The sequence below is a fragment of the Cnephaeus nilssonii genome (assembly GCF_951640355.1).
Source record: "Cnephaeus nilssonii genome assembly, chromosome: 14".
NCBI lineage: Eukaryota > Metazoa > Chordata > Mammalia > Chiroptera > Vespertilionidae > Cnephaeus > Cnephaeus nilssonii.
In genome coordinates, this window is record NC_137085.1 from 43,955,425 (window position 1) to 43,980,467 (window position 25,043).

Genomic DNA, 25,043 nt, shown 5'->3' on the forward strand with positions numbered 1-25,043 from the left:
ATGGCCTTTCAGCAGCCCCAGCTTTTTGCCGGCCTGGAGCCACATCCTCTGCAGGGCCTGAGCCGTCTTCATGGTCACTTTGGGGAGTGACCAGCCAGGCCACTGCCCACACTCCAGGCTGCGCGCCCGCTGCCATCCCTGCACGTGGTTACGTAAGGCCGATACAATAGTGGCCCACATTCCCAGCAAACCCTGTGGTCATCTCGCACAGTGACACCCAGACAGCAGGGAGGCCAAACGCTCTGGAAAGCATCACTTGTGGGGAAGAAAGGCAAGCAGCCTGGATGTGCATCACTCTCACAGCTTTCCGTTCCTCCCTCTCGCCCGTGCGAGCGACCTAGAGCATCAGAGTAAATATTCCTTCTAGACATACCCAGGGACTCCGGATCTAAGTAGAAACTAAGTAGGACACTGGAGAGCAGTACTATAGAAAGGAATATTTGCAGAAGTATTTATTTATATTGACCCTCCTATAATCACCACACACACACACACACACACACACACACACACACACACACACACAGTGTAAGCTGGCTAGAAGCTGTGAACACTTCCGGTGAACAGAAATGCTATTGTTACACAGAAATCAAAAGGCATGAAGATCGATGTTTCACATCCTTGGAGATCATGAGGTCTGCTGGCCAGAGGAAGATAGGACTTGGGGAGTTGGTACAACCCGGAGCCAAGTCAAGGACAGAGTGCTCACTCGGCACATTTCCCTCCAACCTTTCTGAAAATGTAACGGATAAAAGAAAACCAAAGGGCCTCCTATCCGTTTCTTTCTTCGTCTTTCCTGCCTACGGGGAAGGGAGGCGTCCGAGTTGGAAAGCACATTTTAGGCCTCTGAACACGGAGAAAAGATGTGAAGGGGCGCCTGGGGTTTGAGATCGAGGTGTGGGGTTTTGGAAGCCTGGTCTCCGGGAACCGGTGATCATTCTCACGACTGCGTGGATGTCACACCAATGCACCTAAGCAGTTTGCCGTGAGCAGTGTGCCATCCGGGTTTTGAGGTAGAGATGGGAATAAATTTGGACCCTAGAGGAAATAACCTGAACAGAGGCAATAAGGCGAGTTTTAATGACATAACGTCGGGGATGCAATCTCCATCTGTTCGGTCACTTAGCTGTGAGCCGTGGATGGCTATCTGCTGCCTTCTTTATAAAATGGGGATCGTACCACCTACACCTCAGAGGGCCAAGTATTTACTTGGCAGCGTGCATGCTGAAGTACTAATTTACATGGGCACTCAAAATGTTCGTGTCCTTCCCTTGGACTCTACAAGAGTAAGTGTGTGTTTTTTAAAGACTTACTTTTGTATTGATTTTTAGGGAGAAAGGGAGAGGGAGAGAGAGAAACATTGATGCAAGAGTGAAACATCAATAGGCTGCCTTCTGCATGCCCCCTACCGGGGATCAGGCCTGCAAACCGGGCATGTGCCCTGGCCAGGAATGGAACCAGTGACCTTGTGGTGCACAGGACAATGCCCAACTAACTGAGCCACATCGGCCAGGGCAAGAGTAAGTTCTTCAGAAGTGCTGGAACAGAAGAACAGGACGGGAAATTAATGAAATTCTGTTTCAAATCTTACACTGAAGAGCACAGAGAGTACAAAGGAACCCTACTGCCCTAGCCAGTTTGGCTCAATGGTAGAGTGTCGGCCTGCGGACCAAAGGGTCCCGGGTTCGATTCTGGTCAGGGGCACATACCTTGGTTACAGGGTCCTCCTTGGCCTGGGCCCTGGTGCAGGAGGCAACCAATCGATGTGTTTCCCTCACATCGATGTTTCTCTCTGTCTTTCCCTCTCTTTTCCACTCCCCCTGAAAATTAATGGAAAAATATCCTCAGGTGAGGATTAACAACAACAAAACACACACACACAGACACACACACACACACACTAAAGGAACCCTACTGGAGGAGGATCTTGGAAACTGAGGGTGCCTAGGACTCAACGCCAGCTGTGCAGGTAGAGGCAGGCTCAGCCCTGGGTGCCAGGTGCAGAGAATCCAGGTGGAGGAAAAGGGGTTGCTTAAGGCAGCTCACTCCTACACTCTGACAGTCCTCAGGAAATCACGTGAGCTTCCCTGGTGAGGAAATAAATACCTTTTCCCTTAAATTCATGTATACTGCCCAGTAGTCAAAGGCATCCTACAATTTAAGAATTCCAAAAAAAAAAAAAAAAAGAAAGAAAAAAAAGAATTCCAGGTTTCCAGAAGTCACAGTTTCTTCCTGCACTATTTTTTTTAATTGTGCTAAAAAAACACACACAACATAAAATCACAACCATTCCTCAGCGTGCAGCTCAGTAGCATTAGATCCTTTCTCACTGTTGCACAATCTCCAGGACTCCCATCTTGCAAAACTGAAATTCTGTTCCCATTAAACAACTCCCTGCTTCCCCCTCCTGGGAGCCCCAGGCAACCATTCCTATGAATTGGACTACTCTGGGTACCTCACGTAAGTGGGATCATCAAGTGTTTGTCTTTTTGTGTCTGGCTTATTTCACTTAGCACAACGTCAAGGTTCACCCTTGTAACATCTGTCAGAATTTTCTTCCTCTCTGGGGGGAATAATATTCCATTGTACGTACAGACCACATTTTGTTTATCTATCATCTGCCGATGGAGACACTTGGGTTACTTTCACCTCTTGACCGTTGTGAAGAACGCTGCTACGAACATGGGTGTGCAGATACGCTACCACTCACTCCGTAGTCATTCAACAAATGTTTACCAAGTGCAATGTGCAAGGTCTGAGGATCAAATGAAGGTCAATCCACGTACAGCACAGCCCTCAGGAAGCTTGGCAAGAGCCAGCATCTGATCTAGCCAGAGTGGGTGGGGAGTGCAGGGTGTTCACCATGAGCAAAGGACATTGGGATGAGTTCTGAACAATGAACGAGAGAGAGAGAGAGAGAGAGAGAGAGAGAGAGAGAGAGAGAGAGAACACCCAGGGCCTAAAGAACAACACAGGGCCAAGCCCCCGAAAAAGGCCAGAGAGAACGGCCATCCTGTGCTGACCAGCAGTTAGTTGTTCAAAGGGACATTTTGTGGTGGACAGCTGCCTCCTTGAGAAGATCTCAAGAATTTAAGGATTTCTTTCTCAAAGATTCCTAACTTCCATATTCACATATGCAAGCACATTTACTGAGCAGCAATCCGCTGGCCCTGTGGATGGAAAGACAAACAACACTGAATCCCACCCTAAGGCAGTCACAGCCCCGTGGGGAAGTGGGACCAGAATCACAGCGCTGCAAAGACAACCGCGGACAAATAAATATACGAGGCTCGTTCATGCAACCAGCGTTCCCGGAACCTCCGGATGTGTCAGACCCTGCTCTCGATTCTGGGGGGATAACAAACCCAAACCCTTCCCTCACAGGGAGGCGTTTAGAGGAGGAAACAGGCAATAAACAGGCAAACATATTATAATCTCAGGTAGCAGTAAGGGCCACGAGATGGGACACTGGAAAGAACTAATGATAAGAAACTCTGGACAGACCTCCAGAGAGAGGGAACAGCAGGCGCAAAGGCCCTGAGGAGAAGCAAGGTTATTATGTTCATGGAAGAAAAAGGGCCATGAGGGGCTGGAGGAAGGTGGGTGATGGGTAATGGCAAGGATGACAACTGAAATCGATGGCATGGGTGGAAGTTATTCTCTGGGGGTGGGTGGAGGGGGACGTGCACCAGCCCCAGGGAAGGTCCACCCTCCCACTCAGGGCTCTGCGGGAGCTCAGTGCTGGAGGGTGACTGATGTGTGGGGTGGGTGGGCCTTCTAGGAAGAGGGAACAGCACGGCCACAGCCAGGAGGGATAACCTTCAGGGTGCATTCAAGACGCTACACGTACTCGGTGTGCCTGGGCAGTCAACTGTTCAGCACACCCATCCTCAGCATGGACAGAGATGCCAAAATAACTTAATCTACAGTGTGGTAGTCTTAAAGCACACCGGCCCTGGGAACGAGAGATAAGAAGGTTATGAGAGCTGCAAAGACAGGAAGTCATTCACACGCAGCAGAGCACCATACCAAGGACCCTATACAACTGCTCACGGGTCGCCCACAATCCTGGGAGTTAGCTACCGCTGGCCACAGTCTGGAACCCTGACAACAGCGGCTGGTGAGGGTGTGGAGCAAAAGGAACTCTCATTCGTCGCTGGCGGGCGTGGAACACCGTACAGCCACTTTGGAAAGCAGCTGGATGGGTTCTTACAAAACTACTAGTAAACCTACTCTCACCACGGGAACCAGCAATTGTGCTCCTTGGTGTTCACCCAAAGGGAACGAAAGCTCACGTCCACACAGAAACCTGCGCACGGATGTTTAGAGTGGCTTTATTCAGAATTGCCAGAACTTGGAAGCAACCAAGGCGCCCTTCGGGAGGTGGACAGATAACAATGGTGGTCCATGCAGACAATGGAACATTATTCAGGGCTGGAAAGAAATGAGCTATCCGGCCATGAAAAGACGTGGAGAACATGGAAATGCACGTGACCAAGTGAAAGGAGCCCATCTGAAAAAGCTGCACACTGTACGATTCCCACTCTATAACCTCTGAAAAAGGCAAAACTACGAGACAATGAAGAGATCAGGGGTTGCCAGGGGTTAGAAGGAGGGAGGGAGGGAGAGCTAAGTAGGCAGGGCACGGAAGATTTTTAGGGCAGTGAAAAATCCTCTGTATGATACCATAATGATGGGATACATGTCATTATACATTTGTCCAAACCCACATATAAGACCAAGAGTGAACTGTAAGGTAAACGATGGGCTTTCGGTGATAATGACGTGTCAGTGTAGGTTCATCAACTGTAATAAATGTACCAATCTGGTGTGGGATCTTAATAATGGGGGAGGCTGTGCATGGGTGGGGCGGGGGGTATATGGGAAATCTCTGTACTCTTCCCTCAATTTTGCTGCAAACCTTAAAATGCTCTAGAAAAAAAATAGTCTTAATTTAAAATACACACACACACACATATATGTATGGGATACATGTCATTATACATTATCCTATCCTACATAATAAAAGCCTAGCGACCAAACAGCGCAATGACCACAACGACCGGTTGACCAGTCGCTCTGACGCACAATGACCATCAGGGAGCAGATGCTCAATGCAGGAGCCCCAGGCTCCTCCTCCGCACTCCCTGCCGCCTCCTCTGGACACCCACAGGCCATGCAGGATGCTGGGAGGTGGGTTCGTGGCTGCTGCGGGACTCAGGCCTATTCCGCTGCCTCTCAGGGCTATTGTCCCTGGGCCCAACCCCAACCTGGTCCCCTGGAGAGGCGAGTGCTCCATGGAAGATGCCGGACCAGGGAGCAGCCACTCAAAGGGCGGGTCCACAGCCCCTCGGCTGACCTGGATGAGCGGTGCTCCCACAGCGGACCTATCCCCACAGGCCACGCCCCCCACCAGTGCACGAATCCCGTGCACCGGGCCTCTAGTACATATATGAATGTGTGTGTGTGTGTGTGTGTCCTGAGATATTAAGAACTTGCACTTGCCCCAAAGCCACTAGGTGGCTAGTCACAATCTGAACCCAGAGTTGCCCTGCATGAGTCCAATTTTAACAAGCTATGAGGCAAAGAAGCATCAGCAGATAATTACATTATATTTAAGGCCTCTGTGTTCACAGTTCTGGTACACTGACCAGCACGGTATAATTATCATTTAAACAGACCTTTCTTATTTGTAATTGCAAAGCCATTAATAAGCCAAAAAGGAAGGTGCTAATTTGCCAACAGAGACACAGCCCTGTCCACTTTATGATTTTCAACCTGACATTTAAACCTGCAAAACATTAAAACATAGCTTCAGTTTAAAAAAACAAACATACACACAAACCACCACCCCATGATAGGCACCAAGATAGAGAAAATTATTAGCTGGCAAAAGGCAGGTTAGAAAAACAATGATTAGAGTCCGTGGGTGAGTCCTGCCAGTTGGCCCTGTATGAGACACCCAAGGTAAACTGTCCCTCCCAGACCCAAGGCACAGTGCTCCCGGCATTTATCAGTGTGCCTGCTCCTTCCCCTGAGAGCCAGTAAGCCCACACACAGCATCCTGAGCCTCAAAGGCAGGCGTCCTCAAACCACGGCCCGTGGGCCACATGCGGGTGTTTTTGCCGTTTTGTTTTTTTACTTCAAAATAAGATATGTGCAGTGTGCATGGGAATTTGTTCATAGTTTTTTTTTTTAAACTATAGTCCGGCCCTCCAACGGTCTGAGGGACAGTGAACTGGCCCCCTGTTTAAAAAGTTTGAGGACCCCTGCTCAAAGGCATGCCTTTCCTCTCAGGATTGGGGAATAAAGGCAGGACCATAAAGACCCTCACCTTTAGAAACTGTACTGCCAACACCTGGGAGCTTGTTAGAAAAGCACAATCTCAAGTCCTGCCCAGGATCTACGGGTAAGAGGATGCACGTCCCCCTCCACACACACCTCCCATCCCCAGTAGGGGGCATGCAGGAGGCGCTGATCAATAATTCTCTCTCATCACTGATGCTTCTATCTCTCCCTCTCCCTTCCTCTTTGAAATCAATAAAAAATATTTTTTTTTAAAAAAAAAGAAAGATTGGGGGAGGGGGAGTGCCTGGAGGGGAGATTGTGAACTCTTTGTCGTTGATAAAAGTGAGCAAATGACAGTTTGAAAACATGAATATAAAAGACATTTTATATTAAACTATTCATCTATAGATATGATTAAAGAGTTTACAATTTATAGCTTCAACTTCACAAGTAATTGTTACATATTTAAAGCATCATAAACTTGATAATGGGACGTGTTCCTGCGTGGTGCGTTTAGCACATTGCGTGTCCACTGCATCTCCTGGAAACTGAGGGAGAAAAATAAAAGAATTCTCGGTGGTACTAGAACACACCATTAAGACGAGGGGGTAACAAAGACCAGAGGCAGGAAGGGGAAAGAAAGGTGGAATTTCCTGCATCCACCTCCCTCCCAGATGACAAGCTATTAAAAATAATGAAAATGCGAACTACACGCTTTGCTAATGACTTTGACTTAATAATAAAACAGAGTAGATGAAACTGAAAAGCAAGTTACACAAAAATAGTCTCCTAAATTTTTTTTTCTCATGACAAAATTTAAAGGAAAAAGAAGTTCAGATGTTTGAGACAGCCCTGTTTCCAAACTTAGAAAAAACACTACTCATTCTTGATCTAGTATCTTGTTTACCATTAATGCATAAACTGAGTTAAACTGACAGTCCATGAAAAAAATGTGTGGGGCACACCCTTCTCCCAACTCATTGTTTTCTTTTGTTGGTAACATGGGACATTTCAGATATGGGGCAACTTCTTTATTAAATTCTAAATTAAACAATGCTGAGCTCGTCTCAAAAAAATCCGTTTCTGCCTAGTGACATAAACTGTGGGCAGAAATTGTATGCAGTCTTAAAGCATAAAAAAAGTTCCCAGCATTTCCCCTTTTTTTGAATATAAAATTATCAGGAAATCAGCAAAGGCCACTGCGCAATAAACAGACATAATCCACTAGGTGGCGCAATAATAAAAGGGGAGAGACTGTTTCCCTTCACACTTTAATAATCACAATAAAATCCCGCCATTATAGCTTTTACAAGAGGCCAAGTAAATGTGCAAATAGTGAAGGGGGTGACGATGACTAAAAGGGAACAATTATACTTTTAGTTGTCGTTCCTTAACATGAAATGGAAACACAAAAGCATATTACAATCAATCAACACCTACAGTGTTTCTGACCCTGCTCTGGGCACCGTAGGATAGTCAGAGGAATAACACTTTCCAATTATTGATCTCTGGACCTAATTATAGGTGCGGAAGAACATCATTTTCCAGGAAAAAGTTACAGGAGTTAAAATTTCACGTAGAAAGTGGAATCCATCCATCAGTTCATTCAATAAATATTTATTAAGCACCTCTTTCATACCAGGCTTTGTACGGAGCCCTGGAGACTCAAACAGTGAGGATAATACACACGGTCCTGCCTTCCCATGCATAAATCAAGGGGCCAGCAAGCAAGTGTAGAAAGCAGGGGGAGCCGGGGTCTCGGGAAGGATCTTGGCCTCATTAATGAGCAAAATAAGTAAAACGTCTGAGGTAGGATCAGTGGATTTGTATTTTTAGCAATTTGAGTCCAAACTGCTCATCTTACTAGGAAGCAGGGAAGAAATGTAAGCTAGGTGGGCAGCCCTGGCAGGACACAGGAGCTGGGGAGGAGGAGAGGGAGACCTGGCTCCGGTTCCCCGTGCAGCTGAGGCCTGCTGCCCAGCCAAGGGCTTAGGCATCGTCAAGATCTCCTACTGTGAGGAAAGACTGAAGAACTATCATTTCGCCGAAACCGGTTTGGCTCAGTGGATAGAGCGTCGGCCTGCGGACTGCAGGGTCCCAGGTTCGATTCCGGTCAAGGGCCTGTACCTTGGTTGGGGACACATCCCCAGTAGGGGGTGTGCAAGAGGCAGCTGATGGATGTTTCTCTCTCATCGATGTTTCTAACTCTCTATCCCTCTCTCTTCCTCTTTGTAAAAAATCAATAAAATATATTTAAAAAAAAAAAAGAACTATCATTTCTAAGGCAGGTTCCAAAGGCACCTTTGCAGCACATGACTTAAGGGTGGCCAGGAAACCCGTATCAGGGCACGTAACAGAAATTTTCTAGGCATTCTGCTAAGTGGGCGCGCACGCCAGATTAAGTCAAAGGGCCAAGGGAACAAATGGCACCACCCAGAGTGTCCATCTGCCCGGGTCGGTATGGCTCAATTGATTGGGCGGCATCCCGTGCACTGAAAAGTCCCCAGTTCAATTCCCAGTCATGCCTGGGTTGTGGGCTCAAGCCCCAGTAGGGGGCGTGCAGGAGGCAGCCAATCAATGCTTCACTCTCACATAGATGTTTCTCTCTCTCTCCCTCTCTCCCTTTCTCTCTCTCTCTAAAAAATCCTAAAAACAAAATGCACTTTGAAGCATACTTCCTCCACATTTTCACGGATGTTACTGCTTAGCCTGGAAGAAGAAGTCTATACTCAGCACTTCCCAGCTGGCCCCTGTTATCAGTCTGTGACCTGCCTCAACTGAAACCAGAAGCAAACCAGCCCTTTGGCACGCCCATCCAAACCCTTCTCTCTTTCGCTTTACCGCCGCCAAGAGGGACCTCGGACAAGAGCATCCTTGTGAAGCCAGAATCTTTCACAGGTCAGCATCCTGACATGACTGTTCCATGATGGCAAAAGAACATGCGAGAAATTCTAGGAGTTCTGAACCAGGGGCCAGCCAACATTTTCTTAAAGGGCCACATAGTTGATATATTTTAGCATTATATAGATACTGACATAACCATTTAAAATGTAACCATTAGCCCTAACTGGTTTGGCTCAGTGGATAAAGCGTTAGCCTGTGGACGGAAAGGTCCCAAGTTCGATTCCGGTCAAGGTCATGTACCTTGGTTGCGGGCACATCCCCAGTGGGGGTGTGCAGGAGGAAGCTGATCGATGTCTCTCTCATCGATGTTTCTAACTTTCTATCCCTCTCCCTTCCTCTCTGCAAAAAAAAAATCAATAAAATATATTTAATAAATAAATAAGTGAATGAGTGAATGAATAAAATGTAACCTTTATAAAATGAAAGAACAATTCTTAGTTAGTGGGCAGAAAAACAAACAAACAAACAAAAAGAACCAAACCAGCAGCTGGCTGTAGTTTGCCAATCCCTAGTTTCAACTTATGCAAAATTTAGTGGCAGATGACTAATGTGCAGGTGTCTGTTCGCCCAGACCTGGTCCTTTCCTGCAAGGTGCTCACACTGGTGCCGAGGGAGGCGCACACACTTTCTGACTTTTGCTTTCCTTCCTCACTTCCACCTTCAGCAAGCCTTAGGTCTGTCCCGAGCAGCCAGTCCCTATTTGGGGACAATCCTGTTTTGTGTGCCTGTGTATTTCTTTTTCTTTTTAAATTAATAATGAGTGAGTTCTTAGCGGGTACAGAATCCAAAAGTTAGGTCAATCCAAAAGGCACTACCCTTGGTGTTTTGGTAACAATGGAACTTCCCTGGGGATAGTTTACCTAATCTAAAATCTGAACTTGTCCACCATCTCCAATCACGTTCTGAGGAGGAAGCTGGCCTGAGATCAAAATCTTGCTTCAGATTTTCCTCAAAGTAGATAATTAACTACATGTGTGAGTATTACCAACACACGTACTGGGCCAGGCTCTGCAAAGACATGGGATGGACACAGAGGAGGGAAAACCTTGGCTCCTGACCTGCTGCTGTAGGGGCAGCTCACAGAAAGACCACGAGGATGCAGCACCCCCGGCCCCAGGCAAACCCTGCGTTAGAAGACACTTGTTTGTAAAGACTGTAAGTTTCCACTGCCCACCATGAAATCCGACTCAATCTGATCAGAATTATATATCCTGCATTTGTGCTCACTGAGCACACAACCAAGAATCGGCATTCCTACAGTGTCAGCCTTATCAGGCTGTCCGCGGGAGCACATCTAACTCATCCATGCCGGGTCCTGGGGGAGAAAGCCATGCAGGAGTAGGTGAGGAAGAGACAAAAGCACCCTGAGTAGCATTCCAGGAAGGAACAGGAAAGAAATAACTTCTAGAGATTTCCTTGCTCTTTCTACCCCTTGGGCTGGTTGCTCTGGTTTTTGATGTTCTCCTACCCCACCCATCCAAAGGCAAACACCTGGCATCCCATAATGGCTTGTTCCATCACCAAAATGTTCTGGCTCCAAAATTCGCCCCCACTTGTATCCCCATTCAAAATTCTCACTTGCCCGGCTGGTGTGGCTCAGTGGTTGAGCATCATTTCGATTCCCGGTCAGGGCATGTGCCCGCATTGCAGGGCTCGGTCCCCAGGAGGGGACATGCAGGAGGCAGCCATGATCAATGATGTTTCTCTCTCATCTTCGTTTTTATCCCTCTCCCTACCCCTCTCTCTAAAAAAATCAATAAAAATATTTTTTAAAACTCCTACTCTATCAATGCACATGGTGTCAGATACATATCAGAATAATCTGACTGTCCTATGTCACACTAAAGTGTGAGTGTCTGGTAGCCTAAACCTCTTAGAGGTATTTCATATTTTAAAAGATGTACTTTGACCCTCAGGGAACTTGGGATGGAATTCTGACCTTTAACAGGCAAAGTCCCAAACATAGCATATCTACTAGTAAGATGCTCTTTCTAATTATTCCACAACCTATGTGCTTGGTAGCCATTCACGTAACCACTGCTTTTGTGGGGAAGAGTTGATGGAATGACACAGTCATTTCTAACTGGAGACTGTGAACTTGAAAAAAGTAGACTTTCACGTGATAAGACATATTCTTAATATTTCTGTAATAAAACTGTGATTTTAGCTAGTTGTCTATGTCAGTGGTCGGCCAACTCATGAGTCAACAGAGCCAAATATCAACAGTACAACGATTGAAATTTCTTTTGAGAGCCAAATTTTTTAAGCTTAAACTTCTTCTAACGCCACTTCTTCAAAATAGACTCGCCCAGGCTGTGGTATTTTGTGGAAGAGCCACACTCAAGGGGCCAAAGAGCCGCATGTGGCTCTCGAGCCGCAGTTTGCCAACCACGGGAATCTACTTCCTCGTAAGGCTGTGTCTTACTCATGTGATAGCATCTTTGGGGCCTCACACAGTGGTGGACACACAGAGGTCACTGAAGAAGGAATCAATCTCCTAACATTGATATATTATTGTCACTCATGATTCCTGGGCAGGCAGGCGGGGAGGGGGGTCCTTTACACGTTCAATGATAATATTTAAACTCCTAACAATCAACAGAGGGATGCTGTCTGTTGCGTCTCCCCCTATTTCTTCTGATTCTGAAAAGCAGAGGCTGGCGCAACTGCAAAAACCTGCAGGCTTCAAATGAGTCACATGGACCTTGACTCAGATTCCCTCCCGGTCACACGAGCTGTGTGATCTTGGGCAAGTTACTTGACATTTCTGAGCCTCAGTGTCTTCCCCTATAAAAGCGAGTTTTAACACCTGCCCCCAAGTGATTGGGACTGTCCAGCCAGACCTGTACCAAGAGTCTAACAGGACATCCACCGCATTGGCTTCCTTCCCGCACTTCACGAGAGAAAAGTGAAGTCTCAGGGCACAGAGCAAAACCAGCTGCATCTGCCTGTGCCCTGGGCTCCCTCAGGAGCGGGCGTTTCACACCAACCTCAGGAGCCTGCCCTGACACACCCACGATATTTATAGAAAACAAGCGCACAGCCCAGAGCTGTTTTACAAGCCCCAGCAATGCACATTTTCGATTTGTCAGTCCAATAGTGCAAAGTTTTTCAGGTTCCAATAGTCCCCAAGCCGCCTGCCAAGTGCTTTCTTGGGAGGCAGAGAAGCTGGGAAGAAAGGGGAGAGACTGCACACCCATGCTGCCCCCATTTCAGTCCTCTGGGGCCCACCTCCTCCCTTCGCCTTCCTGCACTTACTGAGCAGTGTTCTCTGCCTAAGAATGCAAAGAGCCAGAGCTGCCCTCAACGTGAAACTGGGCCTCCTCCCCACTCCAGGGCGGACCCAGGCCTCCCTGAAAACACACCGCTCTTCCGAAAGGACGGACACAGGCAGGGAAGTCTAATTGGGGACATTGTGCGGAGTTCTCTGTCTCCAAGCATTCGTTTTGACGCGATTCATCCCAACCAAAAAGCTTATGTTGGCCCTAGCTGGTCTGGCTCAGTGGATAGAGCGTCGGCCTGCGGACTGAAGGGTCCCAGGTTCAATTCCGGTCAAGGTCATATGCCTGGGTTGTAGGCTCGATCCCCAGTAGGGGATGTGCAGGAGGCAGCCAATCAATGATTCTGTTTCATCATGGATGTTTCTATCTCTCTCTCCCTCTCCCTTCTTCTCTAAAATCAATAAAAATATATATATTTTTTTAAAAAAAGCTTATGCTGCTTCCCATGAAGATAACGGACTGTCCGTGTAGCAGGCGACACATCCAGTCAATACGCCCAAGCGGAAACAAACAAGAGACTGAGAGACACCACAGCGCCCCGGTTTTTATGACACTTCACTGCATAAATCATTATCCCAACTATAAAGCCCAAAGAACAAGTCTGGTGGAATGATATGCTACTGCGGTTTTTTCAGAACAGTTCATTGCTGGGATAGATTCCAATCAGGTCAACATTTATATTTAATCATCGAATCACACTCAACAACTCAGAACAACAATGCAATTGTTGGCTGGCGCTTACTACTAAGCCCACTGAGCCCTCCCCCCACCGTGGCACGGGCATTCCCCTTTGCGCCTCTTCTATTAATAGGCCAGCGATAGTCTCCGAGGCCGTGCATGCTGGCTGCAAATATCCGAGGTCATAAATAGCAAAGGCATCGCCGACGTGTATTCTGGACAAAGTAAATCACAAACACGGAATTTTGATATTTAGCAGTGCCTCAACTAGTTTTTATTTTTAACCCAGCTCTGGTTCCCCACATTTCATAGAGGAAAAGGCCCACAAAGAATTTTATCTTTGAAAAGTGGGTGACGAACCAATTCCCACCGGTGAGGAAGTTTTCTGGGACCCCGATGGGTGGTGATGCAGTTTCTGCTGCCTTTCCCAGTCCCCCAACTTGGGTGGACTATCAGTTCATGGCAGAACTTTACTTAGGCTTAAAAAAAAAAAAAAAACTTGTTTAAGGATAGTACCAAATAGAAATAAAGGCTGTACTTCACAAAAATACACGAAGCGGCACCCCGGGTTTCTTCTCCAGGCTGTGACACCACCAGCTGTGACACTGACAGACAGAGGGGACATCTATACGTAAAACCAATCATTTTTGTCGAAGGAGTGAATTAGGTCAATGCCCTTAAGAAGCTCCCCTTCAGCTCCACTTTCCACTCTCCAAACAGTGAAGCCCTTTGTCCATTGTATTAGCCACTGTGAACCGTTTGGACATCCATTGTCAGCCCTGGCCGACTGGGTAAGTCTGGCGAAGGAGAGATAAAACGGGGGATTCTGTCAATATATTTCTAGCACATGCAAATTTAAGGAAGCTTTTGCAAAGGAGCCGGCCTGCTAAACCAGTGGCTAAAACGAAGTTACTGATCATGCTTATCTGGGAACTTCAAATCCTTGCTTTCCTTATTGCTTTACATTTCTCTGCAAGGAGCCTTCAGAAATAACACTACAGATAGAAGCCCAAAATAAAACATGAATCGATACATCACTTGGTCCGTCTGTTTCTAGCTAACCACCTTTTCAAAACCGTAACAGTAAGGTCCTTAAAAAGGTAACATCGGTCAGAGTTGTAAGAAAAATTATGTGAATGAGAGAAGATTCAGACGTTAGAAAAACTCAGTTCTTTCCACATGTGCTATTGTTATAGGGAGGATTTTGCCAAAATTGATTAAAGATTTTTAAATGTCTCAAGAGCAGTACATTAAGTAACCAATGTCACCCCAATAAATTTAATAATAAAAATAGAAGAGCAATACATTATAGCTCATATTTCATAATATAAGCTAGAAAGAGGACAGCCGCTGTTGCCGGTATTTTGGAGCATGCTGTCAGCACAAAATCATCTCCATTTCACTTGTCAAAAGAGAAACTTAAAGACAGAGGGGGGGGGGGGGGAGGAATATCCTCTTTAGCCCATCTATAAACCAGATTTATAGATCACCTTTTACTTACTCTGTTAAAAGCTAACAAGTCAGAATGACTTCAGAAAGAAAACACTCATTAAGTTTCATAAAGTTATACATCAAAGCAGCAGGTCTTAGAATTAAGTCACCTTTCAGTTTCTGCATTAATTTGTAGTCTTGCAAATTATAATTTCTCAAGCATACTCATAAAAAAAGTGTCAAGAATCACAGAGTAGCCAGCCGATGTGACTCAGTGGTTGAACATCGACCTATAAACCAGGAGGTCACAGTTCAATTCCCGGTCAGGGCACATGCCTGGAGTGCAGTCTAGATCCCCAGGGGATGTGCAGGAGGCAGCTGATCAATGATTCTCTCTCATTTCTATCTCCCTCTCCCTTCCCCTCTCTCTCTAAAACCAATAAAAAACGCATTTAAAAAAGAAATTACAGGATGAAAGTTAAACATATCCCCAAGCCATGACCCAGCAATTCTACTCCTAGGAATTCACACAAAAGAACTATGTGCTTACTAGTAAGTCCACAAAACAAGGTGTAGGTGATGTTCATAGCAGCTTTATTCATAAAAGAAAAAAAAAAAGCTGACAATAAACCCAAATACATACCAAAAAAAGAATGGCTAAACAGACTATGATAAATTCATATCAGTGGAATACTACTCAGCAATAAAACGGAACTGTGGAACCACCTTACAACACAGATGAATCTCACAAAGGTCATTGAGCAGAAGAAGCCACACACAAAATCTTGATTTCATGTACATGGATCAAGGTCAAGCAAAACTATTCCTTGCAGGTGGGGTGCTAACAGTCGGAAAAGTGGCCGGAGAACCTTCTAGGATGATGGAAAGTTCTTATAACCACACAGGTGAATGCACTCATGTATAAACTCATCCAGCTTTGGAACTTGTGGCCGCACAACATTATAAATGAATTAAATGCCACTGAATTGTAGACTTTAAAATGGTTGATTTCATGTTACGTGTATTTTACCACAATAATAAAAAAAAAATTACCAAGCTCTCCACTTGAGATTTGTGCATTTTACTGTATGAAAATTATACTTCAACCCTGACGGGTTTGGCTCAGTGGATAGAGCGTCAGCCTGTGGACTAAAGGGTCCCGGGTTTGATTCTGGTCAGGGGCATGTACCTGGGTTGCGGGCACATCCCCAGTAGGGGGTGTGTAGGAGACAGCTGATCAATGTTTCTCTCTCATCGATGTTTCTAACTCTCTATCCCTCTCCCTTCCTCTCTGTAAAAAAATCAATAAAATATATTATGAAAAGAAAATTATACTTCAAGGAAACACCATAAAAATAATAATATAGAAAAAGCTTCAGGGTGAGTGAGCAGGCTCGGGAGAACAGACTCTGGACACCACTGTTTCCATGGGAGATCTTTTCCCAGTTTCAGACCAATTTTTCTAACCTCAATTCTTCGGTAAATTGAGTCAACCTTTCCTGCCTCTTGAGTAAAGACATCTGCAAACTGTGCGCCTAAGCAGTTATCAGTAGACTAAAAGTTTCTCCCGGACATTTGATTAAAATCCGAATTTAGGTACTGCGAGAAAAAAGGCCACTGATAATCAAAATGAACTCAGAGCCTCTTCATTTCCATGTGTCACCACTTGCCTGTTTTTAGACTCTAACAATAACAACACCAGACGGAAAAGCACAAACGCTTCCAGTTCCATTTCTGGAAAATGTCAATGGGTGTCTAAGAGGCCACAAATCTCTCTCCCCTCTTAAAACTCACCCAGACACTAAACAGGCCAGCCCAAGGTAGGCGAAGTACTCGGCATGGAGTCGGGCAGAAAAACTCAGGGGTGCCTGAAGGGATGCTGAGACTCGGAGGAGAGCGAGTGAGTTTGTTTACACTAGTGAACAGGGAGGTCTCGCAAGAGTACCCAGTTAGGCTCATCTTCAGCGCCTCTGTGAAGAACACATCAGAGAGGCCTTCCAGCTGCAGGCCTGCCTTACCGTCCACCCTCATGCCACAGCAATGGGGTCCCTGGGGGAGACGTCCGTGGAAAAGGAGGGGGTGCTGGAGTCTCCCAGTATGCCGCTTTTACTGGGAAGAGTGGAGGGGAAGAGGAAGGAGAAAATGAGGGTTTTGTTTGCTTGCCTGGGCTGCAGAGTAAGGAAAAGAATCCAGCACCACTGGGCTGGTACATTATTTAAGCTGCAACTAAATAATAGATCCTTCCATCACTTCATGAGCTAAACAACTATAGCCACTCAGGTTCCCAGTTTGTCTTCGAGATCAATGCCTTTCAGAGAGAACCCACTGGATCTCTTTTTATTTTCTTTTTTAACAGTTTATTGACTTTTTTTGGCGGGGTGGGGGGAGAGAGAGAAATACCAATGTGAGAGCATAACATCAATCGGCTGCCTCCTGCACACCAGCTACGAGGGATCAAGCCTCCAACCTGGGCAGGTGCCCTGACCCAGGAGTGGAACCAGCAACATTTCAGTACATGGAACAACACCCAACCAACTGAGCCACACGGGCCTCTTTTTAAAAGACAAAAAATAAATAAAGAAAGAAACACAAAAGTTGTTACAGAGCCTGGAAACACTTTATGATGACAAGAGTTAGTAGACATTATTTAGAACTAGAGGCCTGGTGCACAAAATTTGTGCACGGGTAGGGTCCCTAGGCCTGGCCAGTGATAAGGGCCGATCTGCAGGGTGACCGGCAGGGCGATTGGGGAGCCCCCCGCTCACACCCACCTTGGCTGGCCTGGGGCCTGCGGGCTGGGGGCAGCTCCTGCATTGAGCATCTGCCCCCTGGTGGTCGGTGTGTGTTCTAGCGACTTGTCCTTACGCTGGTCGTTCTGCCATTCGGTCCATTTGCGTATTAGGCTTTTATTATATAGGATGTTCTTTCTTCAGGCTTTACCCCCAAACACTTAGAACCCTCAGAAACTTAAACACCGAAAAGACTTCAGAGACCATCAACCATAACAGCTCATTTTCCCACAAAGAGACTGAGAACGAGAATTGCGTACCTTGCTGAAATCACCCAGCTAATTAGTGGCAGAGCTGATATGCCCCCACAAAAATGGTCTGTATGTAATTCTACACTTTTTTCCCTTACGAACTATCATCTCCTCACTGTAGAAATGCCAGGAATCCACTCTTCTAACTTCTCAATGCATCTTCAATTCTTACTAGTGTATGCAACAAGCCCTCCCCAAATCAAGGCAGTTCGAGGTGGTACTTAGTAATGTGCCTGCCTGTCTTCTGGGGTTTCCAAGATGACTCAGACCAGGGCGGGGCTCCCGGCTGACGGAAGTCACTGGCCCTGGCAGACGTGATAAGAGCTCTAATAAATACTAGCATGTGCACACCAACCAATCACAGGCGCGAAGGCGGCTGATTCAGCCTGAGTGAAGAAGGGTTAGGGAGGAAAGGGCTCCTAAGGATGAGCTCACCAGGAAGTTTCTTCTAAAGGGCTGCTCTTTTCAAAACCAGAAGTGGTTAGTTTTGCTAAATTAATTCCCTCAAAGAAGTTCATTCTGTTTTGCCAGATGTACTTGGCAACAGTCTTCCGCGTTTGGGGAATGGGCTGCTGGTTTCTCACAGCACACCTTCCCCTGCTCCCCAACGTCAAGTTCATTCCACCCAGGGGCGCGCTGCTACATAAGCATAAAGGACACCCCACAACCTCGCACGGGAAACACTTCCTTTCAGACGGTGATTACAAATGGTTCTCAATGAATGAAAACAGGCAGCTAAATTCGGAACTTTATTTCCTCCTGGGAAGAACAAAAGTCCTAGAAGATGCATGTAGTAGAAGAGTTCATTAATTCCTACTGATGACGAGAAAGCATTATTTCCCCTGCTCACCTTCCACTCAGGTACCTGCTGTATTCTCTCATCTCTACCAAAGCTTTCTTTATTACAATGGCGAAGATGTAACTGGCTTTTAATCATTATCTATTCACTGCAGCTTAGTAACTGTTACTTTCCAACAACCATCCCAATAATTCTCTCCCACAATGTGTTATATACATTCCCTCCAAACACCTCTGACGTGTGACTAACAATATTGTCACATACTGCTAATAAATAGCTACAGTATATATTTAGTCCCATGTTTACACAGGGTATCTATCAGATGAGGCACACTATAATTAGAGTTTCAAAAGCCCATTTCTTTCTTGCAAACATAATGTTTATATTTCATGTGGATGATTAAAGTCCACAATAGAAATAGTAATCACCATATTAATGATTTCTAAATCCATGATTACATATGCACATAGGTAAAGTTTAGTGAACATTTGTATTCTTTGCCATGATTTATGGTATAATTTGAAATTTTTTTATTTAATCCAGCTTCCTAAAATACAAACATGTATTTTAGTCATGAAGATCTACCAAGAATATGCTTTCTCCACCAGTACCATTCCTGCAACTCCAAATCTCACTGCTCCCCACCGCTCCCTCATCCCCCCCACACACACACACACAATGTTGGGAGAAAAGAAACATAAAATAAAACTATAACCCATGAACATTATAATTAGGCTAAGTATTTAGTCTGAAAGTTACAATAAACATTACAAAAATGTATCTTGCTATGATCTGCAACTTACAATGGTATGCAAGTGATGCAGGCAAGTTTGGTTATCTTTTTAAGGTTAAAGACCTGATTTAACTTTAACTACCTGGCAGAGGCACTAAACAAATATCTGTACTGATTTAAAATGACTAAAGTACAAGTTACTAATTGAAGGCTTAGGGTTTTTCAAAAATGGTGTGCGTGAACAAACACAAGCAGGGATTTTGGTGACCAAAACAAAGCATTTTCTATCCTGGTTTTATTTACCTTCACATCACTCATTTCTCTAGGTCAAGGCAGGGTTACTTTTGTCCTATCTCAAGATTTCTAATTCCTACAACAATCCTTGTTAAAGCTTACTTCACAGACCAATGGAAACTACACTTTTCAAGTTAAATGCATTTACACCTGGTAGAGACTGGCTCTCTCCATTCTTGGGCACTGATGGATGGCAAAGGAGATGCACTTGATAATAGGGTGACGTCCCTCAGGAGTGGCCTTTTCATTCTACCCTGTAAACGCCATACCAACAAACCTTAAACACTGCTCACACGATGGCTTATAGGAAGCGGAGAAAGGAATGAGAATTGGGCAAGACATTAAAGAGCTTCATAAAGTCTTCAGTAACAGTAAGAGAGCTCCGTGGACAAGAGCAAGATGCACACGTTAAGACATAAAATCCATCAAATTCAACCTTCCTGGCTTTCCTGGAGGTGACGTCAAGGCATACCTAGCTCTCCATAAACGTCACAGTATTTCCCAAGTCTTAGATTTAAAGGACTATCTTCATGATTTCTGACTTAGTCTCATACCACTCATCCTGATAATTTACTGTTTTTCTTAAACTGAACTACGTTACTTAACACTTATTTTTGCCTCCTTCTAAGTAACCTAATCCATTAAATAAATTAGTTAGGTAGCTGGCTTTTTTTTTATTCTTAAAGTACAATGTTCATGCAATGGAAAGACAGGGTATGTCCCTCTAAGTAAGTCTGTCTGTAAAGCACACTTTGGAAAACACAGTTCAGGGAATAGCAAACGAGGCAGAGAAAACGCTCAATCAAACATTTAGGTATTTTTTTTCAATATGCCAGTCCCTAGTCTCTCTGCTGAGCTCACAGGTTATCGAGGCTGATGAAGCTTTGGGTGCAATGCCTGGCTGGAGGATGGAGGCGCCAATCGTTTAAAACCCAAAATGAAACCGGCACCTTCGTTGGGAGGTCTCTGCAGGCCTGTGGGGCTCTAGGAGTCAATCGCCAAGTTTAGCGGTCAGTCACCACGTGCTATTCTGAGAAGCGCATTTCCCAATCCAGTTAAGAAAGTGGGAGCAGGCACTTTCCAACTCAGAGCTCGGCCTCTCCTGCAACAATGTGGGCGGTGTACAAGCTTCATCACTGCTCTCCTAGGTAGCCTTCCAGACTGGACCCAGCTATCAACACGGGATGTTGGGACTGAGTACCTGGGAACTTTTCCCATTGCTGTTTCACAGTCTTTTAAAAAATGTTTAATGGAAATACCACCCCAGACCCTCAGAAATTTGCTAGCTATTAAGGTGTCTACTAACAAGGGTCATGACAAAAATTCCTGTGGGGGTGAAGTAGCTTTAGAGAGGATTTCTTTTTTAACTTTAAAAAAAGCTCACGTAAACCCATAAAAACATGTTAATTCTGACCTGAGTCTTTGTTTCTGAGCCTTACATACCCTTGGATTAAGGATCAAGAAACTTACTCAGTAAAACACCCGAGAGAATCATTTTGCCCCACCCACCCAATTTTCCAGGAAAAATGCCTCTCAACACCAAGGCTGGCTGGCCCAAGGCCATCCTGGCCAGCAAATTTCTGGCTCCCTGATAACTGCTTAGGGTCTAATTCATCAACGAGGCATGTTATAGGAAGTAAGCTCCCAACCTAGACAATTTAATCTGAAGCCACAACTCCTTACTGGGATTTGTTTCAGGGATTAGGCAAAAAAATAAATAAATAAATAAATAAATTCCCAGGTGGCTCACATTCTTGTTAGAAGTATGTTGAAAGTTTCAGCAGTGATTACTAACCCTTCCTACCTCTTCACCCCACCCCAGGCACGCCCACACTTCACGCCACTCCCAAACCAAATCTGCATGACTTTTTTAAACTACCATTTCAAGAACGTATCTGCCTCCTAAGAAAAACACAAAACAAAAACCTAACCAAACAAAAAAAAAAAAACCTTCAGGACAGAAAACCTTGCAAATTCAAAAGTCACTGTAGGAATGTTATCACTTCCCTTGCATTCCCAGGCACTTCTGCAGAAGATAAATGGTTGGCCTGTGACCTTTTGTCAATGTACAAAAAAACTAGATCAAAAGCCAAACAAATGTAGGGAGAAGTCCTAGCAAATGGTATTCCCGGGGGGGTGATATAAAAATTTATTGGTCTTAAGCATATGAGTGCCTCAAAAATAGTAATATTTCCCTGTGTAGGGATTGGAGTGGAGTATTTACTGGGAAACTGGTTCACTTCAGGGATTTTTATGACTCCTCCTCCATCCCCTTACCCACCCCCCACTTAAAGTTCTCTTACTGGCATTCAAGGCCTTTCAAGAGAGTGTAAGCAACGCTTCCTCTTTCCCCTGGACACCCACCGGGCACCTCCCGTCTATACTTCTAGATCCCACATCCCTTATCAGCCCTGGAACCAACACGTACATAGTGGGAGCTCTTTATGGTTCGTATTACCGGCTGCCATTTACTTAGCACCCACTACATGCCAGGCCCCCTCCAGTATTTCATCCAGTCCTCACTTAACCCCATGAGGTGGGGGCGTTATTAGCCCCGTGTTTTTATACTGACTTACGTTGCTAGGTACCTGTTCAAATGCCACCCTTTCTTCCCAGCCAGAATCCCTGAAGGGAACGCACACAGAACATCTCTCTGTCCTGCACACGCCCTGCCCCAGCCTCAGGTGTCCCAGCAGCGTGGGCTGCAGAAACACAGTGCTCAATCTTCAGGTCTAACAGAGACACTCCGAGGCAGAATTTGAGTGTGGCTCATCCAGAAACCACGTGCGGTGATGAGCACAGGAGGTGCTCATGACGTTATTAGCTGCCCCGTCCTGGGGGGAAAAAAGTTACAGGCGGTGTTTCGGAGAAGAAAATTCCCCTTCATCCATGTCTGGCAGCCGCTCTGGCAAAGCTCAAGAAACATATCCAAAGCCACTGACGCCTTAGGAAACACCCACCCCTCACCTTCCCCGAAAGGAAAGCTGCAGCATTCTCACCGGAACCCACCGGTCTTCGTGAAGTGCATGCTTCCCCAACAGGAATGTGGTAGAGGTGCCCTCTTATCGTTTGTATTCCCCACACTTGGAAGTGAAGTTGTTTGTGAACATGCATTGAATAAACAAATTCCATTCTCGTGGCACTTGTACAAATGCAATGACTCCTACTAACTTCCCACTTAAAGCATGTCCTTCCCAGGTGTGTATAGATGCTACCCACCCACGATCTCCTCTGAGTCCTGACAAAGAGGGCCCTGTTCTCCCAAAGTGACCATCAGCGCACCCCCGCACAGACCACCTCCAGACCTGGAGAAGAGGGCCTCTGTCCCTCTCTGCTGGGGTGCCCTGGGCGGGGAGGGCAGTTTCTAGGATGGTAAGAATCAGCTGGGCACTGCAGGGAAACCACAGCCATTACTCAGGGCACACAGCCGCCGGAGAACTGAGGCTAACAGAGAGGTGGGAGGCGTAGTCCATTACTAAGCTCTGGAGTATTCACTGTCGAAACCCTGCAGCCCAAACCCTGATTATTTATAGCTTCCACTACTGTGTAAAAGCGGAAACCTGACAAATGAAGACACAGAAGAGAAGGAACTAATGACAGGTAAGATAATGCCAGAGTAGAAAGCACTCCGCGCGCTCCCTTGTTGTGGTTTCTTCTGAAGCCCCATCTCCATTCCCCCGCTGAGGACAATTTTTACGCGTAGTGAGTGCCCAGCCAGCTGATTCAAAGGGAGAAATGAAGATCCTGGTCTCTAAGGAGTTGTCAGTCTGCCTCAAGCACACATATACCAGTCACTTTAATCAAATACAGAGTGTGGCTGAAACAGAGAGGGAAAACACAAAGCCACACAGCAGATGACAGACCGGCTCCGGAGATGCCTCCAAGGGAGCAGGGATCCCAGACAGAGTTGAAGACAGTCAGTCTCCCCTACTCAGTGACTTAATCTGAAACCCAAGTGACAGAGAAGAGAAGAGAAGAGAAGAGAAGAGAAGAGAAGAGAAGAGAAGAGAAGAGAAGAGAAGAGAAGAGAAGAGAAGAGAAGAGAAGAGAAGAGAAGAGAAGAGAATCCAGGAGTCCCGGAGGCCCCCAGCCTAGCCCCTGCCCTCAGCCCTCCGCAGGCGGGGAGAGAACCCCAGCTCCCACAGCACATCTGGGAAGCCCACCATGCGCTCCCAGGTTCACTCTCGGCGACCCTTCTCCCCACCAATGAGCGCAAGAGGGCACTTACATGGTGCCAACATGACAGCTCCCTCCGGGGTGGAAACCCGCGATCTCCTCGCACCAGCATCTCGGGCGCGGGTCCCGCGTGGGCCCCGCTCCTCCTCCTTCTCCGCGCGGCGGGTCGGTCCTCGGACTAGTTGCCTGGGTGCCTGCCAGCGGGGACCCACCCCTTTGTCCCTCCTCCCGCGGCGCCGCCGTAGGTCCGCCCCCCGCCCGAGCGCAGCGCCTCTGTGTTGGCCCAGAGGCCCGGGAAACTCTCAAATGGGCCGCTACCACCCCCTGCGCGACCGGAGGGGAGGACTCACGGGCGCCCGGCCCCCGCAGCAGGACGAGTCACGCGCGACGCCCGGCTAGCAGCCGGAGTCGGCGGCGGCAGCAAGGGGAGCCCGTGGCCGTAGCGTCCCGCGCCCCCACGGCCGCGCACCACCCTCCCCCGGCCGGCCCGATGGTTCGCTCCGCGGCGCACACTGGGGCCAGCAGGTCTCGCTCCCAGCGCGCGCGCCCGGGAAGCGCGGTGAGTGGTGAGCCGCGCTGCGGCGGTGAGCCGGGGGGCTGGCCTGCTAACCTTGGGATCGCGTGCGCATCCTGTGCGAACACTTTTTTGGAGAGGTTTGCGGAGCCTCTTCAATTCTCTTCCGATAGGAAGAGCCGGGGAAACTCCAAAGTTTTCTGTCCCGCCTAGAGGCCTGCCTGGCCAGCTAACACATTTCTCTGCTCCACAAGTGATTACCCGAATTCCAGGGGTAGAAGATGTTGGTGTTAAATAATAAAACATGACTTTTGAGGACGTGTCTTTTGAGGTTATCTCTTTGACACGTTTCCAACAACTCCAAATAAAGAGACAAACTCCCTCCCGTCATCCGCTTGGAGAAGGCTACCTACCAGTAGGTCACATAGACTAGTACTTCATGGCAGGCTTCATCTAATTCAGCTCAGTACATTTACTCGTATTAGAGAACTCTATGGACAAAAAAAAAAATGGTGCAAGATAAAAAGCTTCCTTTAAGGGCATACAGATTACTTGGAGAATCAACACAGGTACAGTGATTACAAATACGACTTTGGATTTGAAATCCAAGGAAAACCACCTTGTCAGAGGAAAAAACTGCAGCCCACCCTCACCCTGCTCTTCTCTTAAATTGAAAAGCAAAACTCCACCTAGACTCACAAGCAGAAGGTAAAAGGTAAAAGGTCTGATAGGATACACACGTTGGGCTCGTTCCCTGAAAAGTTGCTTCACTTCCTGCCTAATGAAAACAAGTTTGGCAGTTTCCCTGGAAAAACAAGTCCGGCAGATGCCTCTCTGAAAGCGTCAGGCTCCTGGCCTCCTTTACCGTCGCTGAGTGCTGGCCTCTGAATAGAAAGCACGGTGAG

General features: G+C 46.6%; 1 protein-coding gene across 8 annotated transcripts in view; it reads right to left on the reverse strand.

The window, feature by feature from the left end:
* TJP2 (tight junction protein 2) overlaps nt 1–25,043 on the reverse strand; it is a 110,308-nt gene that overhangs the window by 44,367 nt on the left and 40,898 nt on the right. For 2 of the 8 annotated variants that reach the window (XM_079789898.1, XM_079789897.1), the window contains exon 1: nt 1–87. The exons of 3 other annotated variants lie outside the window; for them this stretch is intronic. In XM_079789898.1, the coding sequence (XP_079646024.1) occupies nt 1–72 (72 nt within the window). In that variant the 5' untranslated portion in view covers nt 73–87. Of the gene's footprint in view, nt 88–1,709; nt 1,868–23,676; nt 23,839–25,043 lie in introns of those variants that run through there. 3 more of the 8 variants (XM_079789895.1, XM_079789891.1, XM_079789894.1) reach the window with 3 other exon arrangements.